The sequence below is a fragment of the Diadema antillarum genome, unplaced genomic scaffold (genome assembly GCF_040938485.1).
Source record: "Diadema antillarum isolate AM-2024a unplaced genomic scaffold, OU_Dant_1.0 scf00000075, whole genome shotgun sequence".
Lineage (NCBI taxonomy): Eukaryota > Metazoa > Echinodermata > Echinoidea > Diadematoida > Diadematidae > Diadema > Diadema antillarum.
In genome coordinates, this window is record NW_027270964.1 from 5,636,492 (window position 1) to 5,651,179 (window position 14,688).

The 14,688-nt window shown below is 38.9% G+C and overlaps 1 protein-coding gene across 1 annotated transcript; it reads right to left on the reverse strand.

Annotated features, from left to right (window-relative positions):
* Nucleotides 1-4,409: 4,409 nt before the first annotated feature.
* On the reverse strand, nt 4,410-14,597 carry LOC139717431 (E3 ubiquitin-protein ligase TRIM23-like). Its single transcript, XM_071628930.1, has 10 exons — nt 14,464-14,597; nt 12,743-13,030; nt 11,805-12,086; nt 11,314-11,496; nt 10,282-10,497; nt 9,387-9,521; nt 8,629-8,758; nt 6,861-6,971; nt 5,848-5,972; nt 4,410-5,408 (listed from the first exon to the last, which is right to left on the reverse strand). Exons 1-10 carry the CDS (start codon nt 14,530-14,532, stop codon nt 5,229-5,231), a joined length of 1,719 nt encoding a protein of 572 aa, XP_071485031.1. The 5' UTR covers nt 14,533-14,597; the 3' UTR covers nt 4,410-5,228.
* Between the last annotated feature and the right edge of the window lie 91 nt (nt 14,598-14,688).

Genomic DNA, 14,688 nt, shown 5'->3' on the forward strand with positions numbered 1-14,688 from the left:
TGCACATCTACCTTTCATAGCAGTCACACATGCCAAATTGGGGGTCAATTGCTAAAAAAACGAGAGAATAGCTCGATCCATAACATTTTGCCAGATTTTTTAAAAATTTGGCGTTGCCATAGCAACACATCATGCTATACCAACAAAAAAGGTGTCTTGCACATCTTCCTTTGATAGCGGTCACACATGCCAAATTTGGGGTTAATTGCTCAAAAAATGAGAGAGTAATTCGATCCATAAGTTTTTATCAAAATATGCCGCTACCATGGCAACGTATTATACAATACTACCAAAAAAGGTGTATTGCACATCTACCTTTGATAGCGGTCACACATGCCAAATTTGGGGTTAACTGCTCAAAAAATGAGAGAGTAGTTTGATCCACAAAATTTTGCAATGGACTAACCGACCGACCGACCGACCACCCGACCTCAGAGTGATTCCTATATACCCCCATACACACTATGTGTGGGTGGGGGTATAATAACCTTTAAAATAAACATTGATTCTTGAAATACACATGATGCTGCAATGGTCACCGTTATATATGCAGGCATTCTCGGAGGTGCTGCTAGTGACGAAGACTGTTGTCTATTCGGAAAAGGAATGCAGCTACATGTGTATACCTAAATTATTACGGGTTTTTAGTGAACAGATACTCTGTTGTGATATTTTCATAGTATACTAGGGGAATATCAAACAGATTTACAGTGAGTTTGGTTTAAAAAATATACAGGTAATAATCACTCAAACAAGACAGTCACTGAATTTTGAAGGACCATTGTTAATGCACGAAATTCAAAATATTGATATGGCCACAACCACAAATGCCCGATGCAATCACTGCCTCACAATTCTCCTATTAGAACGTTTGGGGGAAATAAAGCTTTTATGTGGATGATTTATTAACTACAATTGCCTCCCCTTAAAAAGCATTTGTGTTGCAAAGTTATTTACACTGTACAAAAATGATGTGTAAGATTGAATTGATTTTTTAAAAATTACATTTAAACTAAGGCTTGTTAGCAAAGACTTGTGCTCAGGTCATATGGGGGTTTGTCAGATGATGCTTTTATTACCTCATCTTATTTGCATACAGCTGTATACCTTATGTCCCCCCACAAATTACAACAGTACCCTCCGCAACGATAACTTAAAAAACAGTAAATCAATCCAAATACAATTTCAGGGTATGAAACTGTAACTCAATGTCCACATCTTACATAAAACCCCATCCAATTTGCTTCAGTGGTCAAAGAGAAATTAGGAATTTTGTAGAGCATGTCAGAAATATCTTCCCTCCAAGTTCTGTCTATTATGTTCCCACATTAATATGCAGTTCCAAGAGCATCCAAGTGCTAAATTTGGAAGAATCAGACTCATGACATGCTTTACAGCAATCCACATTTCTCTGTGACCGCTTAACCAAATTGACGCTGTAGAGCTAAGATGTTATATTTTAAGACACTGAAGCAGCATTTAGACGGTTTAATATCGGGTGTTATCAATGCGAAAATCTGATTGTATTTTTTTTTTTTGGACATACTGTATAAATGTGACAACTGTCACCACAATGTTACTTAACACTCCCATAACTACTTCATCTCACATCCAATTCAATGAAATTCAGTCATTCTATTTGTTTGATATTACAACATTCATCCATACACTTTGACACTGAGTGGCATTTCATGATGGAGATACAGAAGATTAAACAATTTAATATAAATTATGTTGTGCATTTCCAATTCTTTTTTCACTTCCTCGTATTATGTTCATATTCTGTATTACATTACCTGTTGTAGTCATCTTATTTGAAAGAATTTATGTGACACTGGAAATGAAATTTGAATTGGAATGAAATTGAACTGAAGCAAAACTTAAATGAAAAACACACAAAAAGAGAACAGGAGGAGGAAAACTGAAGAGACATTTGAGAATCCCAGAAGTACGAGAAGAAAAACAAAACGGTCAATATAAAGATTGAGATATAATGAACAAGCTTGCTTAGAAACAAGAGGATGACATGATAAAAAGTGAGAACCTTTGTACAAGTTGAAGTATGGCAAATTGCTCAGGTGTTATCCATGCACTGCTCCAGTACTATTGTCTGCATTAGTGCATATACAGTCAATGTAAGAACATATGACGAAGCTTTGACTTGAAGGGTAGAGAGTTTGGAGCAGCCTCTATCTTGCATATTTTACAGGGCAATGATAACATGCCGAGAGACACATCAAATTTATTCGCAAGCCAGATTGAATTCAACCACCAAGCAGCATATTACAAACACACTTTGTAACATGTTTCTCCTTGAATTAAAACGACTGAACTGTGAGCTCCTCTCTATAGAATATATCAAAGGAAAATCTACCTATTCTCCATAACAGACATACCCCGACAGCCTCTTGACAAATCTTGTAAAGAAAACTTTGTGTTACCTATTGCACATCTCCACACAGTCCTACTACATAGGTTTTCTCTTTGAACAAATGAGAATAAACCAGGTTTGTCCCTCGTGGCACACAAATTGCATCTTGTCATGACTTTTATATAAGACTGGAAATCTGAGCCTCACAAACTGTACAAAGGAGGAAAGTTACGAGACTACAGAGTAATGCCAGCGGTCTGTGTGACAAATTACAGTCATAAGGCAAATTCCCTCAATCCTACACATGGATAATACTGCATACACATGTAACATGCATTTGATCATAGGATGGTGCACTGCACACGTACCTCCCAGTAGAGGGCGAACTTTATGAATGTTTTGTACAAGGGAGAGATCAAATCTATAATCATGCCGAGACTGGCTGTTATACGATGTGTCTCAACTGATTGATTACTCACACTAGAGACAGCCATTTTGGTTCCATCAAACTGAAGTTTCAGTGTACTTTATGTGGTTGTATCTCAGGAATATTTTATCTTTTTTTTTCAGACTGCTGATCATCTGCATGTTTTATTTTCAGTCAATGTTACATTGGCATGGATCATTTTTTCAAAAATCAATCAGGATATACTGCCTAGTACTTAGTGTATGAGGGAGAAAGGGGGGGGGGGGAATTCCCTGCTTACTGGCCGAGTTTGTAAAACACATGTAAAGTGATTTCATATGTATTCATCATTAATTTCTGAAGAAGAAATAAAGCCTTTATTTATATATATGTTAAGATTTGTGGTGGCATTATGAAAAATTAGACTAAGGAATCACATATGAAGGGAATTTCCATCATACCGTAAATTCTTAACTTCTTGCCAATAAAACAGTTTACAGGTGAAACGGGATGCTTCACATGACATTCCAATTTTTTCAATGTGCTGAAGACAAAATAAGCTGTGTCATGAATCAAATACATCTGCATCTTAAGATTTTACCATTTTATCTCTACATTATTGAAGTTCCAGACCTGTTTATTGTAGTTTAGTATACAGCATTTAATTACACAGTAAACTCAAACAGCATTATGGTGCAACATCTTAAGGTGTTTTCTTCCAATGTAATAATTTGGAATTACTATCCAGCCCTTCAGATATACTTACATATATCATATCAACATAGAAAATCAGCATCAAAAACAATGCCAAGACTTCACACTTTTATACCTACATCGTAGTATATTAGGAAATACATTGATTTGATGAGCTCGATTATGTACAGCAGCATTACAATATGCAACGTTTCGTAACAAAATGTACAAGGTCAAAGTTGTTATGAACACTGAATAATCATTTACAGTAGTCCATATACTCTCGTGTGTTCTTGGTTTGTCTTCAATATACCATAAACATTGTACTGAAAAAACTTCATGTATGTTGTATATAACATTGCATAGTCTACAACAAGCAACTGATTGTTTGAATACTAATCACTCATTTTAAACTCACGTCCATCCTATACAACTTGTTCTTCTTCTTCAACAGATTTCATCATGGCTGTTCACAGATATTGCACAGGTTAATTCCGCCATGCTTTCCAATAAATCACTAAAAACTACAGCCAAAAAATGCAAAATAGACACACACAAATCCCCTACATGTGACAAATTGGCAAAAAAAAAAAAACATTGGGATGAAACTCGAAAGATAACTCAGTGTGACTTTGCAAATGTTTCTACATCTGCACAGATGCCTGTATAAAACGTACACTGAGTTGTTAGGTCATCCCTTCATTTACATGCATAGGTCGTGTTCATACCCTCCATGACAGCTGAGGATTTGGTAACATGAACTTGACTTTTGACATGACCTGTTACAAGTGGTCATCATGAGGACATATGATTTAGTGTTATTACATAACTGCTACCATCATTAGTTGATGTCTTCTGGGCCCCATATCATAAAAAGTCGATATGATAGCAACTCTTGCTGGAATGGCAATTGTCATAGCAACGACAAGAATCCAGCTTCCTGATTGGCTGTTGCTATTGGAAGTTGCCATTCCAGCAAGAATTACCATCGTAACATCTTTTATGAAATGGGGCCCTGGTCTTGTTCAAAAAATGCTGCTTTGTCAAGAAAAGGCATCAAACATGATTCCATCTTACCATGAACCTGATGAGTATCTTGGTGGCACATGTTATCTCCAATACTATGCTATGCATCAATAGCAGATTTTATAGAAATAATCTGAATCACCATTAAATCAACATGGGTTAATACACTTATCACGAAACTATGCGAGCCACAAAATGCTTGCAAAATATGGGGGAATCCAGGTTTGAGTAGGTTCCCCAACCTACCCTACCATCTCTAATAATTGATTGAAATGTTTACCTTTCGCTAAAAATACTGCTCCCAATACTGCAGCCGTTCATAAAGCCATTTTATTCAAGTCATTTGGTGGCTGTATGAGTGGTGGGGACAACTACCCATGATCTTTGCCCTCATGTATGCTTCTTGGATTCAGAGTTCATGCACGGTTGCTGCACTTTAGATCACTTCTTGCCCTGCTGACTACATCATGATATTAAGGGTCATCATCTGCTCTTCACTACAGCAGTTTTGGTGAACATTGCATAGCTACTTTGACATAGCTCTTAGGAGACATGCTCTTGAGTTCTTGCAGTATGAAATCATGAAGCAGACGATCAGTGAAAACTTTCTGATAAAGCATGAAGGTTATGATGTCAGCTTCTTCACTTCAAAGAATGTGCCTTACGGCATGTGGGTAGTCAGAGCTTGAAGAGAGGAGTGTGTTTAATTTGCAAGTCCAGTCTATTCTGCCATCATGCTAGGTCCATGACGCCTGCAGCTACCAACTGAGCTGACAGCCACTCCAGACCATCCCACAGCCCCGCCCCACTCAACGCATCACATGGCTGGATGAACCAACTCCGCCCACAGCACAGTTTGTTGAGGCTTAGTCGATCACTGATGGTGTCTATGTTCAGAGCATTAGCTTGATCCTAAGCAGATTGATGAAAAAAGAAAAAAGACACTACCTGGTAAACATTTCAGCATAATACAAAATGCACAAACTAGAGAAAAAGACATGAACTCAAGCACTGACCACCAATGCTTCTTTTTTCACTCATTATGATAAAATGAAATGGGAAACAGACAACCTGCCAGGAGGATGGACAGAAGCTTGTCTGATGCAAACAGGTTGACTACAGAAGCATTTATGTTCTTTGTCATCTTTGTTTCTTCTCATATAGCGCTATGTGCGTGGTTGATACCGTTTGCTGACCATTGCTAGTCACCTGGGGCAACCAGGAGCGGTGGTCATCAATTGCCCTAGCAAAGCTAGGAAAGCAGGCTGTGCACAGGAGTGTTTTTGGTTAATTACATGTACAAAGAACATGAACATTACCTACAAATTATGAGGAGAAAAGAGAACAGTACCTGCTTATTTGCAAAGACCAGCAGGAGAGCATCCCTGAGTTGTTTCTCTGACATGAGAATCGCAAGCTCGTCATATGCCTCATCCAGTCTGTCACCATCAGTGGAATCGACCACGAAAATGAGAGCTTTGGAGACAGAAGAATAATGATAACAATCATTAGTATTTTCAACACGGCCACCACGAATGTGGGTGATTAGCATGACCAATTCATTGATTAGCAGTGACAAGGATGATGATGATGCTGATAATATGAAAACACTCAATATATTCAAAGATCACTTTCAATAGACTGTTTTTGGTAATGTATTCAAATTCTAAGCATGCTTTGTTCATAAAAGTCGCCCTTAGCGACCACAATGCTTGCCGGTAAATGAAATGCTTCGTTACTAGGCTGTAGGAAAAGAAACACCAATAAATTGCAATACATTACAAAAATGGTCTGTAACTAGAGATGTTTAAGAATGGCTTAATGTGCTATTCTTAAGAGAGATTTATATAGGAGTTTAATTAACAAAAGTTAATGCCACTCAGAACACTTGAGTCAATGCAGATACAAATAATAAGGGTTTTCTATGTGGGTATATTGATCAGGAATTGCTCTAGCTTTCTGTACAGGAAATATATAAAGACTACTTAGTTTTGTCAGTTTCCAGGCATTTTTTATCTTTTATGAATTGATTTTATTTCTAGCATTCCTTGGGTAGATTATCATTTCCAAGCAACTTACTTACCCATCACCAAAACTTTTACACCTTGCAGTAACAAATATGAGTTTATTCATAACAGAACAACTTCTCTTCTGAATATAAACAGAACATCAAAAGGACTTTAGTCTGACTTTTGTCAGCAAAAGCAGTACATATACAAACCATGATCCAATGACATTCACTGTGAGAGGAACTCAAGAGGTAGCTCAGCAATCTCTTTACCATCTAATTACAAGCGGCAAGCTTTTTTGCTCCACATTAGGCATTGCTCCTTTGTATTGAGATACTGATTGGCAAAGACTTACCCTGTGTATTCAGATAGTAATGCTTCCACAGAGGTCTGAGCTTGGTGTCACCTCCCACATCCCAGATGGTGAAGTTGAGATTCTTGTACTCCACTGTTTCCACATTGAAACCTGTTACAGCAAAGATATTATAGTCAAATGCTTATATAAATAGTCCTTCAGTGACAGTTCTAAGAATGTATACTTTGTGAATATTATGGATGTCTATCTCAAATTCACACAAGAAACTAGAAATGTCGCTATGGTGACTGGTATGCCTCTGCCATAATGCATGGTTCTCCTAATAGGTCTATAGTACAATGTCTTGACAATGTGTGATGACAGTTTCACATAATTAGCAAAATATCTAAATGACAGGTTTGTCACCAACGTGTTGCATGTCCACTGTAGTTGAACTAGGTTGAATTGGATACTGTAAAAGTGGTTTCTTTCGCGTACAGAAACTTTCGCGATTTCCATCAGTGCGGACTTTTTCGCGTGTGTTTAAATTCGCGGTCGATAATGATAGCATTGTACAAGCGACAAGTTCAAAACATTTTCGCGTGATATCAAATTCGCGGTTCAACCTCAAAGCGCGAAAAGCGCAAAAATAAAACCACCGCGAAAGAAACCACTTTTACAGTAAATGGCAATATTGTTTAAGATTGCAGGTATTTGGGGATTTGAGAAGTTTCACTTGACTTTTGACCCATTTATAAGTTTAAAGAAGTAAAATTTAGCACTTTCACTTGACCTTTGACCTTTTGTCCTTTTGGCAAGAATCTTCCAAGAGAATCTCTATTGGGAAATACATGCATACACTAAGTTTAAAGAAAAATCCTGCAGGCATCGCATAGATAAGAGGGAAATGGTGAAATTTTGAGGAGTTGACCCTGACCTTTGACCCCTGACCCCTAAATTCCCTAGATAATCACTGCCAGTCAGTACATGCATATTTACTAAGTTCCATGAAGATATCTTGAACCATTTGTGAGATATGGAGAAAAAAGTGAAATTTTAACATTTTCACTTGACCTTTGACCTCTGACCTCAAGACCCGAAACTCTCTCTGGAGAATCTTTATTTGGTAGTTCATGTATACACTAAGTTTCAAGAAAATATCTTCAAGCATTGCATGGATATGAGGGAAATAGTGAAATTTTGAGTATTTGACCTTGAACTTTGACCTTTGACCTTGAGCATCTGGACCCAAAAGATGATAGGCACAACTTCACCTCCTCATACATATACCTGCCAAGTTTCATTACGATACCTCAAACAGTTTTTTAGTTATGCTGTCCACAAAATTGATTACGGACGGACTGAAGGACGGAAGGACGGAAGGATGGACAACCTGAAAACATAATGCCTCCGGCGACACTTCGTGGCGGAGGCATAAAAACAAGTTATCTCATACAGGACAGGTGAAGAAATTATGGTGTGCATTGATGCTCACAACCATTTATGACTATATACATTATAATCTGCAAAATCTTCTAGAGTGACCATCATGAAGAAGACTGATTTCACAACATTGCAATCATGAATACTGAACCACAGCAGTAATTACCGACAACTAAACTACATTACATTGTAAGCTATTCTTACATACATGTTCTAGACACATCAATGATTACATAGCTCATAACTGAAGAAAAAAACCCAGAAGTTCTCACCAACTGACAGTGAACTACTGGGAACTTTGAGGCATCATTAGTGGAAACAGCGTCAACACAAATGTAGCAAGGCGTTAAGATGTTAAGAAAGAATGAACTGGACTGATGCTCACCAATTGTTCGAATAGTTTGAATAAACTCATTTTGTTTCAGCTTGAAGAGAATGGTGGTCTTGCCAGCATTATCCAGTCCTAAAACAACCACTCTCATCTCCATCTTGGGTCCAATGTGCACTCGATTGTCCTGTTGGAGAATGCAATACATATTTCCTTTTACAATAAAATCTCAATCACAAAAATCTTACACTGAACCTAATGACTCAATGAAAGAACACACCAAAATGAAATATTTATTACAGTCCCTCCAAATGTAACAATTTAATACACTGGACAAGGAATATCAAATAATACTTTGACATGCAGAGATAATGCATGGAACATCTCAATACCTTATTGACACTTTGACTAACACATTGGTGCATGCCATTTCAAGGCCCATGGTTCTCTACACCCAAGTATCCTGACCATAGCGTATTAACCAATGATACTTAACCTTTTATGTGCCAAGGGACTTTAAGCAATCAGCACTAAGTGAAAGTTGACCCTAGTTGTAAAGTTAGCAAGCCCACCCAGGTTTTCAATGTTCCCCAGTCCACCAGGAAGGCCATGGTGACAAAATAGGGATTAGGGGGATTAGGTAATCTCTCCCATTGATATTCACTTTTAAGCCATCTTTTGATCAGCATGCTTGCCAGTCAACAAACTAAGCACAGTAAGGTTGAAGACACAACATATCTAATAGTGTGACATTTGGACTCAACTGTACCCATCAATCTATGGCCTCATGATAGAGCAATAATAAAGGTTCTGACCTTTGTAAATGTCACTGGTATAGTGGCATCAAGTTGAATGTGTTCAGTGACCTCTGTGAATTGCTGTTGGTGGGACTGTAGAGAGTCTTGGAGTGATGTCACTTCTTGCTTGGACAGCAGCAGCTTGGCATCATCCTACAAAAGATAGATTTAGAGTCAACTTGGCTTTAGTCATGTCTCAATATGATTTTGCATTTTGTGGTGACTATATACGGTGTTTCTTTGTTTCTGTCTTCATTTATTCATTCACACAAATAGTGTCACAATGACTACCATGTACTGCTCAAAGGTCTACTTTACCAGGTATACTCTTTGTTTGTCATTTCATCACATTTCCAGCTTCAAGAATGAGTCATAGCAGATGCAACTCAAGTGGGTGCATGACATTCTAATGATGTAGCCAACAAGATAGCATATTGACAATACAAACACTTGGCTTGACATTGTAATCCTCAATCACTGCATATCATAGATAGGCATTATGTTATGAGTTTATGCCGACTTCTGGATCTGCGTGAACATCAGCTGTAGCACTACCTAAATGTTGTCATATGTTTTGCATTGGAGTATTCATAAATCCATAATGTCAGAATGTATGTCATCAATCCACAGCTTTATCAGCCACAGGGGAACCACTACTATATACACCATATACGAAGCGACTATAATTTTTCACAAATAAGGACTTCCAGCAATTTTGCAAGTGGTGAAATTCATGTTCGTGGAACACAGCAATAAACAGAGAAATGTTAGCACCTGCCTGCCACATCTATGTCAGGATCGTAGTGAACATTTTTGCATGTTGTTGAATTTCTGAACAGCACGTGACTCGTGCAAATTTGCAAAAATAAGAACCCTATGAAATAGATGGCGCATATAATACTTCATTTCTTACTCTGTTGAGGATACCCTCACAGTCATAGCTGATGGAGGTAATGCTGGACATCATGAGTGCAAAGTGTTCCTGCTGCTGTCTGAGAAGGTGGAGACGTTCCCTGATGTGAGTATCCAAGACACTGGCAGCTACTTCCTCCTGCCGCTGCAAAGTCTCATGAAGCTCCTCGAAGTAGGTCCGCACCTTGGCCCTGGCCATTTCTGCTGTCCCTGGAACCTATGGTGGACATCAGGAGTAATTGGGTCAGTCCCTGATATTGACATCTTACACAGAGATGCCAACTTCTTGACATGGAAAAACAGATGGAATATCCAAAAAATCAGATTTTTAAGAGGAAAATCAGATTTTCATGAAATCTTGGCACCATCACTAGCCCGTTGGCTCTGGGCAAGTGAAATGTCAGAAAAAATGTTTCCGCGGTAAGAACAGGCATGTAAAAATGTTGCTACTTCATCAACGTTGATGAGAAAATTGTAAAGCATCCATGAACTTCCAGCCCATTTAGGCTTGTCATTCAATGCTTTTGTAGGGGTTGCAGGTATTTAGCAGTATATCTTTCTATACGATAACGCTGTTTTCTGCAGTTTTCTGCGGTTGATATTGGCTTCATTTTAAATTTTACTTGAAAGATGAAAAGTCGTACTTTCAGGAGGCAATATTGTATTATCGTATTTCACACTGTTTATGGTACTAAATACTATAAAATTGTATTGGTTGACATCTCTGCTTATATCAATGAGATGATTTGGTAAAAAAGAACAGATAAAACAGAACAGATATTACACAAAGCCCCTACTTTCCACGGAATAACAATTACACTACAAACAAAAATATTATGGCAACAAAGGGAAAAATCAAATTTGCATAACTAGTTTTGGCTCATTCATTTCCAAATAAAGAGTGTGCAAACTATATCATAACTTAACTGTACATGAAGTACTAGAAGATACACTTGGAAAAACAGCTATTGCATCAAGTAAAAAGTACTACAAATGCACTGAAATAAAAGCATGGCTTTGGATAAACCCTTACATGTCTTGGCTCTGCGACACCATCTAGATCCTCCACAATGCCAACACCACCTTCTATTTGCTGAATGATGTCGCTCAGCCTGCGAGCAGACTCTGATATCTCCTCACTGAAGACCCGGACCTGCTGGACTACCCCCATCACCATACCTCTTGAGGTGTCTGCCTCCTGCTCCAGTAATGTGTGCTGAAATAAATGAGAAATGACTTTTGATCATCAAACCAACCAATCACCATATATGCCAGTACAATATATGTCACTCACAACTGATCACCGGGGTATACAATGCAGGACAGAATGCAAAATTATCACATCTCACTACAGCAAAGACGGACAGTCTTTTCACCAAATCTAACAGGGGAGCTAGTTATCAGAGGAATGTATCAATCAGATTTAAGTTCATCATCCAAAGTCTATTACCTAGATGAAAGTTAAGTAAAATATACAATGAGCCATGACTTTACTGGCGGACTGCTGCTCCCATTAGTTCTCACCTTGTGCCCTCGGTGACTACCGTAGTCCTTGCAGACAAAACACATGAGGGGTGTTGCCCGGCAGTCTGTCTCCAGACAAGCAAACTCTATAATATGAGGGCTATGCTCAGGACAGATGGACTTCTCTTTGGGCTTCTCAGAAAGAGGAACCTGTCTGTGTTTAGCCAGAGTGCGGGTGGCATGGGTGGACTGGGCACAGGGACGGCATAGGTTGGTGCTGCACACGGTGCAGTAGATCTCTGCTTGGTGGTGCTCATTCTCATCACAGGGAACTCCACAGACCTGGACTCGGACAAGAGATTGAACCTAGAACCTTCAGCATGCATTCACAGACCGTCAATGTAGCAGCAATCAATTTATAAGCATGTGTGAAATATTTCTGCGTAAAAAGCAATTTATCTCATATTTCATGCTTCTGTTTGTAACATTACTGTAAAATGATGTTGATTATTGATGCATGTCACTACAATCCATACATTCAGTCCTCTGTATCATTACATTTCTGCATTTAAATCATGTAACTGATAACAATTCTTGGTGTCCCATTCACATCTAATACAGTACACTCCCGTTTTAATGAACAAGGTTATAACAAAGTAAAACTTAGGGCCCAAAATTATCGTCTAGATATCTTTGTACCCTTTAATTTGTTGAGATATAACAGAATTTCGCTATAATGAAAGAAAACTGCCTGTCCCGAGGACTCTGTTATAATAGGAGTCACCCACAGAAGAGCTGTCATACATACCACATGGCATTTAATTACAGGAGAATATTTGGCTTACTTAAGTTACTATAGATGCATACAAGTGTATGAAGCAAAACTTTCACAATTGTAAACCCTTTGTTTGGATTCTGCGTATCATGAATGATTGCTGAATGAAGGCATGTCAGTGCATTATGTTACTCAGTGCATTATGTTACTCAGTGCATCATACCACTTTATTCTCATCAGTCTTGCTGCTGTCTGAATACACCAGACTGCTGTCTTTGGATGTCTGCAGTCTCTCCAACAGTTCAAGGAGAGCAAAGTTCTTTTTCAGGCCCCACACTCCAGAGTCCGTCAGTTCAGTAGGCTGGCGGTCAAATGGACAAAGCATTGCCCGACCTTGAAGGGTTAGACGAGACAAGCATTCATGGCAGAGGGTGTGGCCACACAGAAGGAGGCGGGGCACCTTGTCGCCTTGGAGACTGAAAATGTCTTCACAAACACGGCATTCCAGAACCTACAAAACAAGGAATCGTGAAAGTAGGAAAACAGACAGATAGAGAAAAGAGAGTGAAATCTTAGTGCAGATGTAAGCTTCCTTGATTAGGTTCTTGTTACACTATGCCTACAATGTAACTTTAGAATCAGACATCGCATAAAACACAAACACACACACAAACATAAAGACAACTCCTGCACGTACACAAAAAAGTGAAAAGTAAAAGTAAGTTAAAGGAAAGTAAGTCCATTCATAAAATATCATGCCTTAACAAAAAGGGCATAACATAAAATCTGTTATAAAATCTATATCTTTGATTTGAATCCCCCTGTACCAGAACATGATGATCCAGACATTTTGAAGTGGAAACAGAATATGGAGTGATGCCCGATGGACCTGGTCGACACTTGGATTTGAATACATTTTAAGGTGAACATGCACGGTCAAAGGTATAACGTGTCTGCATTCACTGGATTCAGTTTTTATTTACTACGTAATTTACTTGTCATGCTGGCACAGCAGGTAAAACTTTTAACTGTGAAACTACTGATAATGGTACTACTAGTGGGTTAGACCTCTAATACTTATCAGTTACAGTACCTGCTCTTTACACTACATTATTCATGGAATTTAGCAGCTAGCAGCCAGCTTCCACTGCACCAGCATATGCATAGACATAGTGCCTACTGTAGCTGTGCTACTTTTCCTGCCGGAGAGGTAACTATACACAGCCCAGTTGTTGTATAAATAGCTTCGAACAGCATCTGGTCGGGCTACCTGAGAGGCAGCTGTGTAGTCTGTAGATCTTTATAGACTATAAACACGATAAACACGTCTACGACCATGACGAGCCAGGTGAGTGGTTGACAGAAAGATCGGTCTGTATCTGGTCGTTGGGGATATGTTCCGTGGAGACTGCGTCTGGCTTCACGGATCCCCTCCGGAGGAGAGCGATAACGTAAAAAAAAATAAAAGACTCCTCCGCTCCGGACCTAACGACACTAACGTTAGATGAATCTTTCCGTCTAGGCTAGGCGAGTACGTGGTTGACCGAAAGATTGGTCTGTATCTGGTCATCGGGGAAATGTTCCGTGGAGACTGCGTCTGGCTTAACGGATCCCATCCTTATACGAGGAGAGCGATAGCATTAAAAAATAATAATACTCAACCAGACAGACGGATCTTTCTGTCAACCAAGGTGAGCTCGACTGGTACAGATAGCCAACAATTCAGGGGGGGGGGGGGGCATTTCATGAAGCATTTTTGGTCTGACAAATTTGCTCTCAGCCAATCAGACGCAAGGATTTCAGTGATTTATAACAGCTTATCAGAAAAATATCTGACCAAAACGCTTCATGAAATGCTCCCAGGTAAGCTCAGCTCAGTATCATCCTCAGTGCCAATCAATGGCAGTGCCAGTGCAGTATTGAATCGACATTTTATTGACTTACGTTGGAATTTTTCTGTTTTGGACGTGCCCCAGACAAACGTCTCAGAAGGCTAACATCTGCTGAAGCCATATCTTCGCTTTTTCAGTGATTTTTCTACCAAAGCAGAGGTCTTACATGGTGTTAAAAGCACCAAGATCCCGAGGTATACGATGACAGTATCAATTCTTCTTACTGTATCCACACATTTGTGGATGATCGATACACCGTACAGTTGTACCATACTAC